Consider the following 22355-nt stretch of genomic DNA (forward strand, 5'->3'; position numbering starts at 1 on the left):
GAAAGTTTCCGCGAGCGCGGCCTGGAAGTTTCGTTCGTTCGACTCGCTAGATCCCGAAGATTACCACCTCGCGCGGATTACGAACGCCGACGAGGATTCTTGTCGCTAATTTTCCGAGTCCCCGGCGGAATTTTAACGAGGATGCGGCTGCGGTTGCAGCGTGGAAGATGTTTGTACTGTGCTGGGTGAAGGAAGATGTGGAGGAACTGGGAAGTACTTCTTTTGTTTTCTTTTTTAGGGGATGATAAATGTGTCGTTGAGAGGAGGGTTGAGATGAGGGATTTTTGAAGATTCTTGTGAACTGGGGTAATAGAAATTCAAGATGAAGGATTTCTACAGATTTTTCTGAATTTTTGTAGGTGAACCCTTGTGAGTTTCTGTGAAGTGAAGATTTTTCTCAATTTCTCTCTGTGAATCCTTCTGAATCTCTGCGAAGTAGAGATTCTTCTGAATTGGGTCAATAGAAATTCAGAATGAAGGTTTTCTACAGATTTGTCTGAATTTGTTCTAAATTTCTGTGGAGTGAAGATTCTTCTGAATTGGGTCAATAGAAATTCGGAATGAAGGTTTTCTACAGATTTGTCTGAATTTGTTCTAAATTTCTGTGGAGTGAAGATTCTTCTGAATTGGGTCAATAGAAATTCAGAATGAAGGTTTTCTACAGATTTGTCTGAATTTGTTCTAAATTTCTGTGGAGTGAAGATTCTTCTGAATTGGGTCAATAGAAATTCAGAATGAAGGTTTTCTACAGATTTGTCTGAATTTGTTCTAAATTTCTGTGGAGTGAAGATTCTTCTGAATTGGGTTAATAGAAATTCGAGATGAAGGGTTTTTGAAGATTTTCTGAAGTTTTGTACGTGAATTCTTCTGAATTTCTGTGGAGTGAAGATTCTTCTGCATTGGGTCAATAGAAATTCAGAATGAAGGATTTCTACAGACATTTCTGAATTTTTCTCTCTCAGTTCTTCAGAGTTTCTGTGAAGTGAGGATCTCTGCGAATTTTTGCATTCAGTTTTTAAGAACCTATTTAAGTAAAAAATACTTCACTATTGAACTCAAAATACTCAGAAATTAAATTTTCTACGTAGATAATTACACTTGTGTTTATTTCTTCAAACAGCAAACTGCGATATATTTTATATTCAATACCTAACAAATATCGAAACTTTTCAACACAAAAATTCTGAACCTCAAAAAACACCGACCTAAATATCCAAACTTTTCGCCAACAAATCAGCAGAACGTTCGAGAAAAAAAATTGCAAACCAATTTCCTCACACATGAACCTTCTCCAAATACCACAATCGACCGAAAAAATAGGAAAATTCGGCACAGAATAATCGGCCGAAATTCAACACACCTACCATCGTGGAGAAATATTTCTCAAGAGCGAAGACGATCGACAGCGATGGAAACGCACCGTCTCCGATCGGCGATTCTTCCGCTCGAACGACGTGGAAACGCGTTATCGTTCATCATCCACTTTTTCACCCGGAGAGCTCACCTCTTCCGTTGACGGATTAGAGTCTCTTAAAGCGGATGGCCGGTGATTCCGACGCTGGGACAGCGCGAAATTGCGCTTAAAAGGCGGCGTTACATCGTCCGCCAGTTTCACCTTCTCTTTAGCCTTCTGGTTGTCGCGCCATTGCATAACGTTCGGACTCGCAATTACGTCTTGGAGAAACGATCGTGGGTAGTGGCGGTCGTCGTCGTTCAGGGAGAAAATGGAAACGTCCACGCTAAAATATTTCGCAATTGTCCTGGGTTAGTATCGTATCGATCGCGGTCACGCTTCTCGACTCTCGTGGTTCCAGGGAATTATAGAGATCTCTCTCGAGCGAGAGAGCGATCGAACGAATTTTGCAATGCACGGTGAAGAATTGGAAATGATAGACTGATAGAACTGATAGAAAGATGGATGGATATTAATGTGAGGTTTCGTAGGGAATACGGGAGATTGTAGTCTCTTATCTTTTTTAATTTGCAAGGATAACGTAGACTGATACGATTGCAGGATGCGAGTATTACTTTTCTAGGTTGGAGATTATCTTTTTATCGGGATGAAGATGTGGTGGTTTTTGATTGAAATCTCGAAAGGATTTTTGTAGATGAATAGTAATTTAGGAGTTACAGATTTTGCTGTCTTTGCTGATATTTGTGATCTCTAAAAATCTCGAGAGAATGCAATTTTCTGCAGAAATAAAATTGAGCGAATTCTATTTTGACGCTAAAATTAAAATATCTAAAGGAACGATACAATAAGGATAATATTTATAATTTTCGCGAACATTTGCTTGTTACTTGGAAAAAATGGAACGTTCGAAGGAAAGAAGAAGGAAGTAAAGGGTGGAAGAAGAAAGTTAGGTGGACTCGAGGGGTTAAACGTTCCAGAGTTAGGTTCAATAGTGATAGTCAAGCGATTTGGACTATCGTGCCGGTTAAATTACAGCTAGCCGAGGCGAGCGGAGCGGAGACGTTGTAATTTCCCTGGTAATTTGCAACTAACTCCGCGAAATGGCCGTCAGCAGCAAGGGAAGGATCCCCTCAAATTGGAAATAATGAGCCGTCGAACTTGGTCAGGCGATCTTTTCCACGCCGGGAACACTGAAAGTTCCTTAACGAACGTAACTCGAAACGCAACAGAGTGCTGAAACGAAAATTGACCGACAGCGAAAGTCGACGCCAGTTGCTTTGTGCATTACAAAGATCTATTACGCGTTCAAACGATTTTTCGCGATCGTTGGGAAAGTTTCTGTGCAGTTTGGGAATCTCGCGAGTTGGCAGTTTGAGGATTAGGAAATTTGGGAGTTCAGGAATTTGGGAAATTGAAAATTTGAAAATATGGGAATTAAGAAATGAGAGAGTTTGAGAATTTGGAGATTTGAGAATTTGGGGATTTGAGAATTTGGGGATTTGGGGATTTGAGAATTTGGGGATTTGAGAATTTGGGGATTTGAGAATTTGGGGATTTGGGAATTTGGAGATTTGAAAATTTGGGAATTTGGGGATTTGAGAATTTGGGGATTTGAGAATTTGGGGATTTGAGAATTTGAGAATTTGGAGATTTGGGGATTTGAGAATTTGGGGATCTGAGAATTTGGGGATCTGAGAATTTGGGGATCTGAGAATTTGTGGATTTGAGAATTTGGGGATCTGAGAATTTGGGGATTTGAGAATTTTGGGATTTGAGAATTTTGGGATTTGAGAATTTTGGGATTTGAGAATTTGTGAATTTGAGAATGTGGGGATTTGAGAATTACAGAATTTGGAAAACTGAAGATTTGGGAATTTGGAAATATGAAAATTTAGAGATTTGGAAAACTGAAGATTTGGGGATTTGTAAATTTGTGAATCTGAGGATTCAAGAATTCGAAAACACCACAGAAATAATACTAATAACACATCGATACCACAAGAAAGTCTACCCAAGACCAGAGAATCGATTAATTAACCACGTCTGTCACTGAAGACTACGCCACTAGCTTAATTCTTCTTCACTTGATAACACTTCGTCTTCGCGATCATTCTCGATATATTGTTCCGCCGTCTCGACGGCAGATCCATCAGCTACTTTCTATATAGACACGAGAATGGATATCCTTGTCAACTTCCCGTGATAAAGATCCATTCGACTTTTTTCTTCCGTCGAAGAATCGTGACGGAACTTTTAATTGTAGCGTTCACCAATCAATAGTAAAACCTATCAATAGGTTTAATGACTTCACTCCATGATTTATCATCCTGTCCATCTGCTATGTGCATGAATGCACATTAACCGAAGATGCTACTTTCTGTGTACTCTGCGAATCTTTGCTCAACTTTCACTTAGGTCACTTCCTTGTAGACAATAGCTCTCTAATGTTGAGAGTTATCCACTAAAGATTCTTAGAAAAATGAGAATTTCTCAGGACCCCAGATCAGAATACAAAAATTGAGAATTGCAAGCCCAATTTAAGGCTCAAAATATACAAATTGAAACTTCCAATTTAACAGACAAAAAATTCCAAAATAATAAATTGGAAATGAAAAGTTAATCTAGAATATGAAAATCCTAAATCACTCTCGAAAGCAGGCAAATTAAAATCCTCATCAGTGAAAATGCGAGTTGAAATTTCAATCTATAGAAGCGACGAATGCAAACTCTAATTCTAATCTGAAAGCTCAGAATTGTAATCGGAATTTCCACGAAGAACAAGGTGGTTTCCAAAAGTACAATATTACTCTGTTGCACGTTCCCTTTTCCCTGCGAACAAACAGCTAGCCAAATATCCTCGGATTCCGCACACAACGATATTTTGTTTGATAGCACGGAGAGTATCGCTGTACAACCATGAAGGATCACTCGACTCGATTGAAGGTGGGTGCAGAAAGCGCGACTTGCAGAGCAACGTATCCTGTGGAAGGGTCTGCAAATAGCGTAGCCTTAATTTGCCGGTAGATACATGCAAAACGGTAGCGACAAGACGTTGCAATCTACAGGGTCGTCAAGTATTTGCTTAGGCCAAGCGTAGAAGGAGAGAAATTGCGGCTGAGAAGCGAGCCTCACCGTCTAACAGATGATACCACCGCAGGTTTATTACGTTTCCTGGTTGCTTTCTCGCACTCGAAGTATGTTAAGGGAAGAAGAAGTGTATCGAGAGAGGCCGGGACGTCGTGACGACATGTATGCGGATGGTAAACGAAAAGCAGGTTTCCATAAGTGTCACTTGCGAAGATTTCGCGGAAGTATATGGATACTGTGCGGTGGGTAGGTTAGGTGCATCGAAAGTTTGGTATCGTATGCGGTGAAGTGTAGAGTGTGTGTGAAGAGAGATGGGAAGTGGAGGATTTGGGAATTTGAGAGATTTCGGATTTGAGAATTTGAGACTTTGAGAGCTTTGGAATTTGAAAATTTGAGAATTTGAGAGCTTTGGAATTTTTAAATTTGAGACTTTGAGAGCTTTGGGATTTAAGAATTTGAGAATTTGAGAGCTTTGGAATTTTTAAATTTGAGACTTTGAGAGCTTTGGGATTTAAGAATTTGAGAATTTGAGAGCTTTGGAATTTGAAAATTGGAGAATTTGGGAATTTGAGACTTTGAGAGCTATGGAATTTGAGAATTTGAGTGCTTTGGAATTTGAGTGCTTTGGAATTTGAGACACTGAGAGCTTTGGAATTTGAAAATTGGAGAATTTGGGAATTTGAGACTTTGAGAGCTATGGAATTTGAGAATTTGAGTGCTTTGGAATTTGAGTGCTTTGGAATTTGAGACACTGAGAGCTTTGGAATTTGAAAATTGGAGAATTTGGGAATTTGAGACTTTGAGAGCTATGGAATTTGAGAATTTGAGTGCTTTGGAATTTGAGTGCTTTGGAATTTGAGACACTGAGAGCTTTGGAATTTGAAAATTGGAGAATTTGGGAATTTGAGACTTTGAGAGCTATGGAATTTGAGAATTTGAGGGCTTTGGAATTTGAAAATTTGAGAATTGAAGAGCTGGAGAACTGGAGAATTAGAGACTTTGAGAGCCTGGGAATTTGAAAAGTAGAAAATTTGAGGCTTGGAGACTTTCAGACTTCGAGTACTCGAGGAATTCGAGACTTCCCCACTTTGAAAACTTAATAATTCAAAAATTAGATGATAAAAAAATTGAAGAATTGAAAAGTCAAGAAACTAGAGACTTCGATAGCTGGATAATTTATAAATTTACAAATCCAAAACTCTTTTGAACTTAATTGCAATCGTTTAATAGCGTCAGAATTGACTTGCCTTACAAAATACTTCAAAAAAAATCCATCTAAGCTACAAATCGAGGTGATTCGTGCAACGCGAAGCACGTTAAGGAGAAAGTTGGTCGGACACAACCTAGGGCGTTAAGCAGATCCCTCAACAGTCAAGGCAAGTTCTAAACCGCTGAACAAACTTCGCGACCCTGTATAATACAGAAAGTATTAAACAGTTTTAATCAAAAACACACGGCACACCACCGGAGGACTGTCCAACTACAAAAGGCATTAAAATCAAAGCAAACACGGCGAGCAATTTTCCAAAAATATTCACAATATTCCGCCGGCAGCTGCATAAATACAAAAGGTACCCTATATTTCCAAAAACCCCGCGTGATGTTGTAGTACATGTCAACGAAAATGACCAAACATTCACGAAACTTCCGGTCCAACGTGCAAAACAATCTACAGACGCAAACACGTCGATATTTTATTCCTAAATAAACCCGTCGATCCACCCTTCGAATAACAAACATCGTGGCAACCACTGGCTCTACCAACGCAAACAAACTCACCTACTGTTAATATTGTATATCCAGTTGAACGTGCAAAACATTTCGCTTATCGCTTCACCCTTTGCTGGGCCGTGTCACAACTGTGCTATGCTGAAGCACTTATGTCACACAAAATGAAACCGGAGATTAATACGTGAAACATATGTAAAGTTCAAGGAAAAAATGGTAAATTTGATATTTATAATTTTGCATTAGGCGTAGAAATATTGTAAATTCTTTTCGATTGGATTCGCACAATTGATTCAAAGCTACTTAGCGACGGTATTCGCAAGCTTCCAGAAAAATGGCAAATGAAAAGTTCGAAAGAGTTCGTCAGTGTTCGTTGAATAAAAATGAACTTCGACCACCTCGGCACTCGTATCTTACTTAAAAACGGCAGGAACAACGAAAAAACCATCACGCCGAAGATTCCTTCACCGAGAGCGACAGAAAACGGTAGCAATCTGTAAACGATTCACGCGAGTAGATACTCTATTTCTATTTGCTCGTAACCTGGACAACCTACAGCGAGGAGAAGCACAGATAGAGGGTTGTAGGTGGCCAGGTTGGTGATCTATGCTGCCGAATCGAGCGCCGATTCCAACCACGTAGCCTCTCGGTCTCCTCTCGCGCTTTGCGGCCAGCCGTACGTTGGCAAACAAACGAAAACGCCCATTGTATATCGATTGTGTTCGCGCGAACAATGGAGATAATTGAGCGTACAAATTACGATAGCGAGAAATACAGAGCTCGGAGCCACGGTTTGGCCATGCTGACCCGGGACTGGCAATTAGGTATCCACGGACACTGCAAGAAGAGAGAGAGGTGGGGCTTGGACTATTTGCGGAACGCGAAACGGTTTCCCTTTGACACCAGCGAAAACGGAGCGTGAGAGAGGAGAAAGGGTTTGCTCCGCGACCGACCGTGCAGCGCGAAATTAACGCGAATAGGAGAGAGGGAGAGGGGTGTAAAGTCGAGGGTGTTGAATAGGGGGAATATTTGGAAAGAAGTGGACAATGGGCGGAGATTGGGTTGAATGGAGGAAGGGTGTTTGGGGAATGAGAGGTATTGAAGTGGCGAGGGATTAGATCGAGGTATTTGGGACGCAGGTGAAAGGTGTAGGAGCGGTGGATGTTGAGGAGAGGAGGAGGTTGAGCATGGTGAAGTGGAGGATCTCTGATTTCAGTGGTAATCGAGAGGAGATACTGTACACGTGAGGGATGAAATTGGGGTCTCTGGAAGATAGTTGAGATTGGTGTGGTGTGGAGAGTGTTGAGGAAGAATATTTTTGTGGCTATTAAGTGTCCCATCTTTGTTACTTCGTGGTAGTTTAGAGGGATGAAATTAGGGCTTTCTGAAGATAGTTGAGATTGGTGTGATACGGAGAATGTGGAGGAAGAATATTTTGTAGTTAGGGTCTTTGGAAGATAGTTGAGATAGGTGTGACATGGAGACTATCAAGTGTCCAATCTTCGTTACTTCGTGGTAGTTTAGAGGGATGAAATTAGGGCTTTTTCAATATAGTTGGGATTGGTGTGATACGGAGAATGTGGAGGAAGAATATTTTGTAGTTTAGAAGAATGAAATTAGGGTCTTTGGAAGATAGTTGAGATAGGTGTGACATGGAGAGTGTGAATGTTGAGGAAGAATATTTTGGAGGCTATTCAGTGTCCATTTTCGTTACTTCGTGCTAGTTTAGAGGGATGAAATTAGGGTTTCTTGAAGATAATTGAGATAGGTGTGACATGGAGACTATCAAGTGTCCAATCTTCGTTACTTCGTGGTAGTTTAGAGGGATGAAATTAGGGCTTTCTGAAGATAGTTGAGATTGGTGTGATACGGAGAATGTGGAGGAAGAATATTTTGTAGTTAGGGTCTTTGGAAGATAGTTGAGATAGGTGTGACATGGAGACTATTAAGTGTCCATTTTCGTTACTTCGTGCTAGTTTAGAGGGATGAAATTAGGGTTTTTTGAAGATAATACTATTAAGTGTCCATTTTCGTTACTTCGTGCTAGTTTAGAGGGATGAAATTAGGGTTTCTTGAAGATAATTGAGATAGGTGTGACATGGAGACTATCAAGTGTCCAATCTTCGTTACTTCGTGGTAGTTTAGAGGGATGAAATTAGGGCTTTTTGAAGATAATTGAGATGGATGTGACTTGGAAACTATTAAGTGTCCAATCTTCGTTACTTCGTGGTAGTTTAGAGGGATGAAATTAGGGTCTTTGGAGATAGTTAAGTGTGATACGAAGGATATTTGAGGACCTTCGTTACTTCTATAATAATATACAGGCTGTTTCGTTTAAGTTGAACATCCACGTTAAGACAAAGTAGGACAAAATTAGTAAGAAGAGTTTATACGGTTTCAAAACGTACACTTCCCTGTGTAAGTCTCTAGACACTTCCTGCATTTAGATTAACAATAAATTGCTATTATACTTACAAAATGGAACTAACACTTGCTAATTATTTACACTACGAAGCAAGCTAAATTATCGTACGAAATTTTACTGAAAAGCAATTGCGATAAATATTGTCTTCAGTATTAATAAGTGTCCGGTGACTTATAGACGAAAGTGTACATACAACAGCACAATAAAAAAAATCCTCTCATGGTCATTTCTAGCATACTAACCTCTACTTTTTCACAATCCATCCGTCGTTTATGTTGCACAACGTGTCAAGATGGCCTTCCAATTCCAATATTCACTCCTCCCACGAACAAAGAACATCGAAATACACCGAAGCGTTCGAAACAAGCTCCACCAAAAGAAATTCCAAACCTCCAACCGAAATATCTCGAGAGTAGAGAAAAACGTTCTTTCGAACGAATTTACAAGCAAAGTACTCGACTACCGAATTAAAACAGTCTGGCAGGGTTGGTGTTCACGAAGCCAGCGGAGCAATTTGCGCGCCCTTGGGCAAACACGCGGCAGCCAGCGCGACGTTGAAATAATACACGCGAAACAAGTAAACGCATTAATTAGAATAATCGCGGAGCGTAATCGCGAGTCAACACTCGTTAACGGGAAATTCCAGTCGCGTAGTTGACTGGAACGCGACGATGCTACCTGAGTTGCAGCATGCACATCGGGTGTTCTCCAACAGTCGCGCGCGGCGTTAAGGTCTTCGGCAAAGAAGTACCTCCGGGGATCGGTGACACTTCGCGATGCATTCGCGCCGCGAGAAACCCTCGTTTGCTTTGCTGGCAAATGTAAGCCGTACAAGTTGCGCGTATGACAAGTATAACCGAGTACACGTAAGCCGAGCATTCGTTTTTCATTAAATAGTGTGGACACTTCAATTATTTTCGTTACAGGTGGACCTATCGAAATTATTTTTGTCACAGAGGACAAAGGATCTTCAAGTTGACGAACTTAGATTTTCCTGTACCTTTTTATTTTAAATAAGTTTTCAACATTTCCATTTTGAAATTTAAAATAGCTTAGATCTTTCTGTGTTCTGTTCTTTAAATAAGGTGACCACCTCGGTTATTTTCGTTATTAGTGGACCTATCGAAATTAATTTTGTCACAGAGGATCTTCGCTATCTTAGATTTTTCTGTCATTTTTTAAAATAAATTTGGAACGTCACGTCCAATTTTTGATGTACAAATTTTGGGTTTGAAAAGTGTATTACACTGGAGTCATTCCTGTACTGTATTAGGAAAATATTCGAACACTTAGAAAAAAGGAATATTTTGAATATTCATATTTTAAGTACCGTGAATATTTCTGAGGATAATTGTACACGAGATCGTGAAATATTCTTAGCGCACTATTTAATTTTCCAGGCGGAATTATCTCTGAAAATTTTAATACTCACGAAGTAAACAAATCCCACTTGATCCCAGATCAAACTCGTCAAACATTAACCGCTTTACTTACCAACTTCTCTAACCACTGGCTAACTCTAAAGAAGCCCATTAATTTTCGTCTCGAAGCTAAGCGTTGAATAATGTTCTTACCGAACCTATTCTTCCAATTTTCTCCAAGTAACTTGAAAGAGTCTCGACACCGGTTAAGAAACAGACAATATCACGAAGATTGTACCATTAATTATCAACAATTTCTCAAAAGTATTCCAAGGACTGTTCAACGAAGACTACCTCTACGATGAAACAGAATCCAGCGGGTTTCCATGCACCGATCTCGCGTGTTTCCATTAAACGATGCACCGAAAATAGCCGTGGTTAATTATGGAGTCATCACAACCCTCACATGGACAAACTATGCGCGGCGAGAGGCGAAGAACGACGTGCACAGGCCTCTGAAAAAGAGGAACGAGCTTAGTCTACGCGTTAAGGCCTTTTTCGTTGCCAAGTGTCATCGGTGAACTGGTTTTTTTCCAAGTATCGTTAAAAGAAATCGAAGGTATAAAGTCGATATGAACCTTGAAGAGCGAGCGAAGCTGTTTTTGCACGAGAAAGTGAGCAAATTTGATCTGTCCGATGATTCACGGTTAGGTAAGATTTAACTGGAGCAGAATTTGTTACGTTTGGCTAGCATTTAAAGTATAATTAGTACGGTATAAGTAGGTTACTTTGGACAGGTGATGAAACAATGAAGGATGTACGTAACAAAGGGTAAGTAAGATTTAACAATTGAAGAGAAAGCTGAAGATGAAATGATTATAATCCGGTATTAAGGTGAAATAAAAACTTTCTCCCCTTTAGTCGCTCCTTTCTTTTCATTACCGTGGTACGTAAGAGGATTAAACGAGGAACCGAATGCAGTAACACAATGCTGAGAATCGCGAGCTTTTCGCGGTAACATAAAACACCTTTGTAATCGGATTTCCAGCGATAATGCGATTTGTATTCAGTGACAGTGCACCCGGCGGCAGGGCCAACCACGCAGACAATGCACCGTTTGACTCGCGATCATGGCAAACTAAGCGTTCCAACAGTGACTCACTGGGTAGCGATGGGCATTCGAATCTCGGTTCCAAAATGAATCCAAGTGTCTTGAGGGAATTTCGATCGCTTTGGAGTTAAGTCGATGCTTAAAACTTTTGAAAGTCTTGGAATTCTTAGGAGTTTTGAGAGACTTAAAAGTCGGAATTCTTGAAAATCTTGGAAGTCTTGAAACTCTGGGAAATCTTGGAAGTCTTGAAACTCTGGGAAATCTTGGAAGTCTTGAAACTCTGGGAAATCTTGGAAGTCTTTGGATTCTGGAAACTCTGGGAATTCTTGAAAATCTTGGAAGTCTTGAAACTCTGGGAAATCTTGGAATTCTTGAAACTCTGGGAAATCTGGAAACTCTGGGAAATCTTGGAAGTCTTGGGATTCTGGAAACTCTGGGAAATCTTGAAAGTCTTGGGATTTTGGAAACTCTTGGAAGTCTTGGAATTCTGGAAACTCTGGGAAATCTTGGAAGTCTTGAAAGTCTTGGGATTCTGGAAACTCTGGGAAATCTTGGAAGTCTTGGGATTCTGGAAACTCTGGGAAATCTTGGAAGTCTTGGAAGTCTTGGGATTCTGGAAACTCTGGGAAATCTTGGAAGTCTTGGAATACTGGAAACTCTGGGAAATCTTGGAAGCCTTGGAATTCTGGAAACTCTGGGAAATCTTGGAAGTCTTGGAATTCTTGAAACTCTGGGAAATCTTGAAATTCTGGAATCTCTGGGAATTCTGGAAACTCTGGGAAATCTTGGGATTCTGGAAACTCTGGGAAATCTTGGAAGTCTTGGAATTCTGGAAACCCTGGGAAATCTGGAATCTCTAGGAATTCTGGAAACTCTGATCTTACGGAAACTCTGGAACACAGGATCTTACGAGTAACGAAACGATCGGCCCCGAACAGGCCTCGTTTATCCTCCACTAAATTCAGCGATATTGCGATAGTTTCTACGTGACCATTGCAACGAAAATTTATACTACGCGGATTACGTTAGATTATGTTACTTTACCTTCGAAGAACAGCCATATTTTGTAAGAAAAATACAATATTCGAGGTATTTTTCGAAGCGTATTATTTAGGAAAATACAGTACCCTGTATTATTTCAGATTGGTAGCTACGAGAAAGTGAATTAAGCTGGAAAATTTCGTACAAAGGGTAGTTCTAGATGAATATTATTAAAGGATCATATTGAGACGAGAACATCGTGCCGAGAATTGCTTTAAATTGCTGCTATTAAGAAACTACATTGGATTATGATTAAGCAAGAGCAATTTTCTCTAAGAAAACGTAGCATTAAGGGTTATTCTAGATTATTATCAATGCAGGATTATGTTACAAGGCGGAACGTAGTATTAAGGGTTATACCGAATTGTAAAAATATTCCATTGTGTACTACACTGAAATTTCCATTAACGATAAAGTACAGTGTCTAAAGAATACAATATTCCTAGTCTTTTTAATTAACAACTATATCACCTACATGAAAACAAAATTACGCCGCAATTTAAAAGCTACAAAAACAGCCACTGCAAAAATCGTAAAAAATAAACGATTAAATCCTAAAAAAATACAGTAACAAATGCAAAAAAATTCGAAGAACCCAGACAAGAATAAAATCTAAGAAGATCACGAGGGTCTCCGAACGAGTGTCAGGAAATTAAACATAAAACGGAAGGCGAGAAATGGTGGAAAGCGGTGAGTAGAGCGTGGTGAACAAGATAAGAAGAATAAGGGAAGTCTGTGAAACGAAGTAAACTTAATAAAACGAAGGGAAAATCCTCGGAAGCAAAATGGAAAGCCGAGATACCGCGTCGCCAGCCACGGTTCGTTCACAGGCTTGTTTCCGATTTTAACCTGTTCCAGTTGCTATTCCCAGAGTAAATAGAGTGGAAATTTAATATTTTAATTTCGCATTGCTGTCTTTGTTCCCGGCGCAAATAAACCGAAAACTCAATACTCTCGCGTTGAAACGCTGCTTTCCCTCCGTGCAGGAAAGAAAGAAACATTCGGATTACCTTTATTCTTCGCCTCGACGTTTCTAGTTACCGACAAGGATAACGATACCTCGCAATTATTGGGTCATAATTTCGTATATACAGGTTTGCTATAATATCAAATGTTTCTGAACGACAATTAGTCCTAATTAAATTTCTACAGATTCTTAAAACCTGCTCTTTGGAGAGTTTGACTAATTTTTATACTATTCCTCTTACACTAACTTAATTTTACCAGAGATGATTGAGTCGAATTGTCCAGATATACTATTTTTCTTACACGAATTTAATTTCACCAGAGATGATCGAGTCAAATTGTCAAGAAAAGAGTGTATTTCTTTCAATTTTGCATAGAAAAATATTGCATAAAAATTTTAAAAATTATCGCCAGTTTAACGAGCACGTGTATAGCGAAGATGAAAATTCGTTTGCCATAAAAGCTTGGATAGGAGATCGCGATCGGGAAAATGGTAGCCGTAGTAAAAATGATTTTCTCGTAAAGCGCAGATCGTCGAGAAATTAATCACACCTCTGACGAGTGGAAACAAAAGCCGTGGCAGAAATACAGGACAAAATTCTACTTTACACACACCTACTCCAGTTTCCATCCCCCTAGAATTCGAAATTTCCCTCTCACGGCCGGTTGCTCTGTAACCTGCAATCCCCAGAGCTCGAAATCCCAATCACTCTTTCGCGATAAAAAGCAAGTGAAACTGGTTTTGCTGCCGTTTGAAAGGTTCGGGCGTGAAAAACAACCCCTCTGCATCCTCGATCCTCCTCTCCCCCTCCCCGTTCCTCGACAATGGAAGCTTTTAACGGGGCCAATTAGAACTCTCTTTATTATTCACGCGACAGCGAACGAAACGACGCGTTCTCCATTGATAAATAGCCCGGGTACGCGCGTTCTCGCGTGCCACTGCAGAACAGTTTGCGCTATTATATTTTCCAGGTTTTAGCCGCGCGAAGTCGTTTAAACGGCGAACAACCGAAGAGGAAAACAGAGACAGAGGGAGAAAGAGAGAGAAGAAGAGAGAAACAGAGCGAAAATGAGAAGGAGAGATGAAGAGAGAGACAGAGAGCAATAGAGTTGAAGGAAGAGACAGGGAGAGAAAATGAGAGAAAGAGAGGGAAACAGAGAGAAAATGAGAGAATTGCGAAGACACAAAGACGGCGAAGGGATCAAGAAGGAGCGACAATGAATGGCGGAACACGCGAGAGGAGTGCGATCGCAGAAACACGCTAACGACCGAGAGGATATCTCGCGTTACTCGCGCCAAGGTGAGAAGCAAACATCCTCCACCAGCCCTCTTTTCACTCCCTCTCTCTCTCTCTACCCTGTCTGCTTCCACTTGCTAACTCCACCTACTACTACACTCTGTTGCTACCCTTATTTGTTCTGAGGGGCCACCGCAAACAATGGGGGGGATTACGGGCTGTTTACTATGAATTGAAATTCTTGTAAATTTCCCCTTTGTCCGGGGGTGACTCTCGTGTTCCCGGTATGAACGATGACTGAAGGATTTTCGAAGATTTGCCGGCGAATTGTTCTCGTGTAATTGAAATTTACTTTTTCGAAAAAGCTCCTTCTTTCTTCCTTTTTTATTTAGTTTTCAGTGGGTTCGTTTTTCGGTTAAAGGCTAGTTTCATTTTTTATTCATTTTTCGTTTGGATTTCGGTATACGATTCTTCATTTGGAGAAATTTTTGTAGGCTGTTGTTTAAATATTTTTTAACGTTCAATTAAATTTCACGTTATTTCTTTTGCGTGCTACTTTCTAATTCGTCATTGTAAAAACATTAAATAGAAGTTAATGTGTCGTTTCCTATTTTCTATTACAAAAAATTTCCTCCACAAAAAGTGCAACGAAATTCTCCAAATTTTCTCGTTTAAGTAAGAGAACATCGTGAACCACCTTTGTTTTAAAACACAAATCCTCTGAAACATGACCGAAAGCTTCTACAAAATTCTGTATGAAATTAAAAACCAACACTTTTCCATCTCCACGTCACACAAGAGAGCCGTAAAATTCGCCTGGACCACCGAGGTACGTAGATTCGCAGACGGTAAAATAAAGGCCTGAAACGATGCCGAGTGCGATCAAACGACGAGTGAAGTTCGCGGAAAGTCGAGAACGTCGATTGAAAGCCGCAGACAGGGGAACGATCGAGCCGATTAAGAGAGGAACGCCGGCTTTGTTCCACTTTAAGGACGTGGCTTGCTCTCGTGGCTCGTATTAGGAGGGCGGCGTTCTCTCTAGCCGGAAGATCACAGGTCGCAAATTACAGGCTCGCCGTCCGTATTCGAGTGCGCCTCTCGCAACGCGAGCAAAGACATTGCGGTTCGACGAATTGACGATGTTCGATTCAAGGGGCATCGCTGTTAATTCGCGAAATCACGGGCCAGTTCACGGCCGTCTAATTAACGACAGGTCTGATCACCCCGATCGCTCTTATCCGTCGTTCAGGAATCCTTCCCGCGGGGAATTATCGTTTGTCTCTGAACGACACTTGCCACCTCAGACTCGAACGAATTAGCGGAAGTTGGAGGTATTACGTGGGTCTTTGTACGAGTTTTTATTGTTTCTTGGTTCAATTTGGTTTGAGTGTGCGACGAGAAGAAAAGGGGGCAATTGTGTCCTTTTTTATGTTTGCTAATGGCAAATAATTGTAGGAACCGACAGAGAAATATTGAGGGACCCAACCGGGAATCGAACCCAGGACCTTCGACTTAGCAAGCCGAGGCTTTGCGCGCTACGCCAACTACTCCCTCTTTATTCTCCTGCTTTGTCGGTTTCCTATTTGAGTATGGAGGCCCCCCCTATACTACATAATTTTTGCTCTGTGATCTTGATTTTCATTAAGATTGAGTTAGGTGAGGATTGTGTCATGTGTGGTTTGTGTTTTAGGAAATTTGGGAAAAATTATTTAATAGATTTATTGTAACACATTCTGTGAGCTCAGAAATTGCATTAGTGTACTAGAAAAGGTGAATCTCAACGAACACATAAATTAAACACCGAAAGAAGTCAAATTCACTGTACCATATTTCGTGATCTGAAAAATTGTACCAAAACTAAATATAAAAATTCATCTAATTTATTTCAGAATAAATTAAATACTGTATATAAACATAAATGCTGTACCAATTCTGTGATCTCAAAAATTGTACCACTCTACCCTTAAAAAAATATAAAAATTCGCTTAATTTTCAGAGAACACATTAAATAAACTGCTCAGATTCACTGTATCACATTCTGTGATCTCAAAAATTGTACCACTTTATCCTTAAACAAAAAAATATGAAAATTCGCTTAATTTTCACAGACCAAATTAAATAACCAATCACCGAAACTAGTCCTATCTTCTGCACCAATTCTCTGACCTCAAAAATTGTATCATTCTACCCAAAGAAAATATAAAAGTCCACCTAATTCTCAGGAAACAAATTAAGCAAACTGCTCACATTCGCTAAAAAAGAATATAAAAATTTGCTTAATTTTCAGAGACCAAATTAAATAACAAATCACTGAAACTAGTCCTATCTTCTGCACCAATTCTGTGACCTCAAAAATTATATCGTTCTACCCCAAAAAATACAAAAGTCCACCTGATTCTCAAAGTACTGAAAAGTACATAAAAATTCACCTAATTCTCCGAGAAAAAATGAAACAAACTGCTCAGATCCACCGTACCACATTCTCTGATCTCAAAAATGGTACCACTCGACCCCCAAAGCAACATGAAAATTCGCACATCTCTCGGAGAACAAATTAAACAATAAACTGATGGCAGAGACTACGCAACGCTGCGCTCCACTCCATAACCCGGGCAATTCTTCAGGCCAGTTACACCCCGGCGGAGAGAGTAAAAAAGATCGTCGCAGTTGTAACTGCAAATTCATCCAGAGTTTACGGCGAGTTCACCAAGTCGAGGTAGAAAACGAGTCGGGCATCGATGGCGTTTTACAGCTCGCTACGAGCACGCTCCGTTATAAAATCTCCGTGAATAGTAGGAGGAAGAAAAAAAAGAAAAAAAGATCGGCCGGCGAGTTATTGTGCTTTAAAGGAGCGTAATCGCGTCGGAGATTTACGCCTGAGCCTATAAAATCTGGCCCCTAGTGACCCTTTCCCTCTAACGCTTGAAGAATCTCCAAGCGCTCCTGCCTATCCGTGTTTGTTGGCACTTCTGCTTTTATAGAGCAAACGTAATCTATTCATTACGAGGCACTTTATCTGCCCGGTCTAGCCCTGAGAAATGGCCACTCTGGCGCGTTAATTTCGCAATTAAACGTATTTTTGCAGGTGCGCTAATAGAATCTGTATTTCTGCCCAATTTATACGGACAGGTAAATTGTCGAATTTAATGGGAGACTAGTCGATTTTAATGGGAGATTAAATGGCAAGCTGTCGTACGAAAAGAGATTACACGATGAATGTTTAATGAGAAAAAAGGTCCGTTCATCCGAAAAAAGCAGGAATTAATGTTTAATTTTAACGAATTCAAATTATATACGGTAGACGTAACGTTGCTGTGAGCTACGAACGGCTGAAGATTGTGAAAATCGCACTGTTTCACGACTTTCGGTAAATCTGAAGATTCTTACATCTTTCGAAGCCTGTCGCTTGTTTCTCCGTCCACCAATTTCCATGAAATTTTCAACGTGTGTATGATTGGCGTAGACCTGCAAAACGTACGTTTGAAATTTTCGTTACAAGCCCAGATAAGAAAGTTGCAAACAGTGACAATTTTCTTCGCGATTCCCACAAATCTACACGTCATCTAGCAAACTGATCCTTCCAACTTCTCAGAGAAACTCAGATCCTTCGACGCAATTTTAAAAAAGTTGCTCTACTTTGAACAGTGTCCACGTATTTCTGTCCGTATATTCTAATATTTTGTAGGCATTTTGGGACGGTTTATGGCTTGACCTGCGCCTCTTGGCGAGTGACAAACACCAGACCCGAGTACCCATCGGTTCTGCCCAGCGATATATCTTTGCCTTTGGACGACAGTCCGTTCTTAGCTTCGATCGTAGACGAAACAAACTACTTTGCACGACATCCTGATCTGAGTAAAGTTCATTAGACCACCTCCTACAATTTTATTAACGAATTAAACGTTGTCCAATTTAAACCTTGAAACTGTCAGGTGAATCCAGATGGAAAGGCTGATTTCCAGGAGCGTCGAAGTCGCCGAACGACGAGAAAGAAAACTGCGAATCGTTTTACAAGTCGAACACCATTCGAACACGCGTCCAAGATGAAACAACAGTAGTGTTCCCTCCCCCCGGCGAAAGATTTTCCTCCTTTGAAAGGAGACGCTAATTTCGGCTCTTTGCGCGGACCCGTTCCGTGTTTCCACGATGGAAACACGATCGTCCAGGTGATATTTGACGAGTAGGAAGATTACAAGCCGAAGACGCGACGAGGCAAAGAGACGCGACTACTCGAACACGTCGATTCAAGCGCCGTGAACGTAATTAGTACAAATTGCTCGGCAGCTTCTGTGGACGGAGGCTGCCGGTTCCCTCTGTGCGGATCTAATTGCCGTCTTCGGAATGTTTATGTTTGCTTTGCATTTCGCGAAATAGATACACCCTGTGTTCGTCCAATTTAAACTCAGGGGAGATGATGGAAATTGACGGTGGAAAATTGATTGAGTTCGAGCAAGGAAAAATTGATCTTTTCGGATTTTTCGAGGATGTTATTGTTGCGTTGGAGTTTGGTTTTTATGGTGTTTGAATGAGAGAATTTTTAGCGAAGGTTCCTTTTATTTTTTCCAAGATTCCTTTTTGGTTGCATTACGAAAAGTGAGTTACTGTGATTTTTAACGGTAGGCATTGATGCATGATTAAACAGAGGATTACTAGGGGGTTTGGTTTCTATGGAGTGTTACGAATCGCGATAGGGTTGTTGCGAAACCGATAACCTCTTTTTGAGTCAGACCATTTAAGGAATCTACTCGAGATAGGGGACTCAGGTAGTGCTCGGAAGACAGATTATTAACGTACAACAGTTTGCTGTTAAAGCTATATATTTGCGAATGAGCGTGAACAGAGCGCGAAATGCCTAGGCTTACCGATAGGAAAATTGTGTGTCGTGTCGTGTGGTGTTCGCTATTTTATAAACTACGTGTGTGTTGTGATTGGTGGTGTGAAAACTGTCGTAGGTGGTGGAAGTGTGTGGTGTGTCTGCTGGTGGTGTGAAAGTGGGGAATTTGTTCTTACATGTGTTATACTGCTTGCCTGAAATTGGTGATGTCGAAGGTCCGTTTTATTGTCTTAGGGCATGTGGTGTCCAGGAGTGAGAGTCGTCGAATTTTTGGTGTAATAAAGTAATTTGCCTATGTCGGCTAAGACCTCGCTTTTTAGAAGGTGCTGTCTATTGAAAATACCGATGTTATTGTTCGGCTCGTCGGTACGGCCGAACAACCCAAGCGGCGTCTGTTCCTTTTATTTTTTCCAAGATTCCTTTTTGGTTGCATTACAAAAAGTGAGTTACTGTGATTTTTAATGGTAGGCACTGATGCATAATTAAACAGAGGTTATTTGGAGAACGATTTCCACGGTGTTTGATTGGTAGAATTTTTAGTCAAGGTTTCCTTTAATTTTTGAATTATTGAAAAATTGAATTATTATAGTGCAAGATTAAATGGAGATTACGTGAATTTGATTTTTATGGTACTTTAATGGTACAATCTGTTTTACCTTTAAAATTTTTTATTCTAAGAATTTTAATTCTGCGAACACGGTTTTTCATCGGATAAATAGATTCATTAACTGAATATTGTATTACACAATAACGAACCATTTCGTAATTATACTCCCACGTCATTAATTATTATAAGGTCGACGCGTTAATTGCGGAGCATCGCGATAATGCAATTTGTTACGATCATCAGACATCGTTGCGAATTATTCCGACGATAAAAGAACTGTTTTTGTAAACGTGCTTTGTGTTAACGAGAAACCAATTCCTCCTCCGATCGTTAAATTTCATTAAATTCGTACAACTGATTAGAATTTCCTCGCCGCGAAAGAACGAAAATGTCAAAAGATAAGAACGAAAGAAATCTCTGGATCAGACCACAATCTGTAATTCCCTTCTCTCCCAAAAAAGCGAACAAAAGCGTTTGCAATTGAAGGATTCCATGCTGAAAAATATAATCTTCGGTAAAAATGAAAAAAGAAAGACCAAGAAAGACCTTCACTATGTTTTTATCGCAGGTGTGACTAAATTAAGTTACAAAAAACTGGAACAATTTTACATTTCCTTACTGGAGTGAAACAGTGAAAGGGTTAATTGTCGATGAAAATGTCACAAGTAACTGATGGATTATTTCTAACAACACCCTATGGAAATAATCAAGTGAGGACAAAAATGTCTCCGGGTTATATTAAACAAAGGCACTAAAAAGTGTCCGTCTTCGAGTTACGCACTGCACAATGCAATACTATAATGTAAACAGTTTCTTCGGCTTTCTTTTTGGGTGCCCAGATACAGTCCTTTAGAAGGTTCAATAGCGTAAAGACGTTTCCTCCGAGTCCGTAAATAAATAGCATATTACAAAGTTAAAAGACTATTTCTTTCCATAACCCATTTCCAATAGTAACACAAAGTGAAACATTTTCATATTTCCCTATTGCAGCGAACAGCGAAAGGTTTAATTGTAAAAAAAATGTCACAAAGTATAAAAAAGTGGAACATTTTCATATTTCCCTATTGCAGCGAACAGCGAAAGGGTTAATTGTGAAAAAAAATGTCACAAAGTATAAAAAAGTGGAACATTTTCATATTTCCCTATTGCAGCGAACAGCGAAAGGGTTAATTGTGAAAAAAAATGTCACAAAGTATAAAAAAGTGGAACATTTTCATATTTCCCTATTGCAGCGAACAGCGAAAGGGTTAATTGTGAAAAAAAATGTCACAAAGTATAAAAAAGTGGAACATTTTCATGTTTCCCTATTGCAACAAACAGCGAAAGGGTTAATTCTAAAAAAAATGTCATAAATAATAAAAAAGTGGAGCATTTTCATATTTCCCTATTGCAGCGAACAGCGAAAGGGTTAATTCTAAAAAAAATGTCATAAATAATAAAAAAGTGGAACATTTTCATATTTCCCTATTGCAGCGAACAGCGAAAGGCTTAATTGTCAAGATACTATAATGTAAACAGTTTCTAGGTATAAGGGGACCCCGGCTTTCTTTTTGGGTGCCCAGATACAGTCCTTTAGAAGGTTCAATAGCGTAGAGACGTTTCCTCCGAGTCCGTAAATAAATAGCATATTACAAAGTTAAAAGACTATTTCTTTCCATAACCCATTTCCAATAGTATAAAAAAGTGGAACATTTTCATATTTCCCTATTGCAGCGAACAGCGAAAGGTTTAATTGTAAAAAAAATGTCACAAAGTATAAAAAAGTGGAACATTTTCATATTTCCCTATTGCAGCGAACAGCGAAAGGGTTAATTGTGAAAAAAAATGTCACAAAGTATAAAAAAGTGGAACATTTTCATATTTCCCTATTGCAACAAACAGCGAAAGGGTTAATTCTAAAAAAAATGTCATAAATAATAAAAAAGTGGAACATTTTCATGTTTCCCTATTGCAGCGAACAGCGAAATGGTTAACAATCGAGGGCACTTCAACCGTAGCCCGACTAAATAACCAAAAATCGCAACGTTTCCGTCAAGAAATAATGGAATTTCCTTTCCCAGGTAGAATCTACTCCACAAAAGGAGCAATCGGGCGGTTTACGAGGTCCGCGAAACAATCTGTTCTCACGTGGAACAGCCGGTCTGGAAGCGTGACGCGCCGGTAAATAAACGCGCGCGGCTCGTTCTATCGGCGTCGTTCCCCGGCCGAGTTCATCGATATCGCGTCGCACGATCCTCGAAAACGTGGAAAAAAGGCCAGACAGGGTAGCAGCCGTGCGTCCCGTGAAACTCTATCGGTCGGCTGTCTCGTTTATCATTTTCTTCGAGCCGCGACACGCGCTCCTATCTCCGGTTTTTCTTGTCTCGTCTATAGCGTGACGCGAATCCCGATCCTCGTCGTCGACGCGTCACGCCCGACGAGATTTCTACCCAAACCGACCGTCAATTTTTCCAAGCTGACCGAAAAATTTCCACCTCGTGCATCGCGCGCCGGTGAAATTCGCCTGATTTTTCTGGTTCGAACGGGAGACGCCGGGTCGCAGG

The 22355-nt window shown here is 40.1% G+C and overlaps 2 protein-coding genes across 2 annotated transcripts in view; both read right to left on the bottom strand.

Moving 5' to 3' along the window:
- The window catches only part of LOC108576477 (von Hippel-Lindau disease tumor suppressor), a 108694-nt gene that overhangs the window by 5399 nt on the left and 80940 nt on the right, over window positions 1-22355 (bottom strand). The window lies entirely within an intron of this gene.
- On the bottom strand, window positions 11174-12187 carry LOC108576372 (FMRFamide neuropeptides-like). The gene is made up of 2 exons (XM_017939346.1): window positions 12171-12187; window positions 11174-12017 (listed from the first exon to the last, which is right to left on the bottom strand). The coding sequence occupies exons 1-2, from the start codon at window positions 12185-12187 to the stop codon at window positions 11174-11176; spliced, it is 861 nt and encodes a 286-aa protein (XP_017794835.1).

Source organism: Habropoda laboriosa, unplaced genomic scaffold (assembly GCF_001263275.1).
Source record: "Habropoda laboriosa isolate 0110345459 unplaced genomic scaffold, ASM126327v1 scaffold291, whole genome shotgun sequence".
NCBI classification, from domain to species: Eukaryota; Metazoa; Arthropoda; class Insecta; order Hymenoptera; family Apidae; genus Habropoda; species Habropoda laboriosa.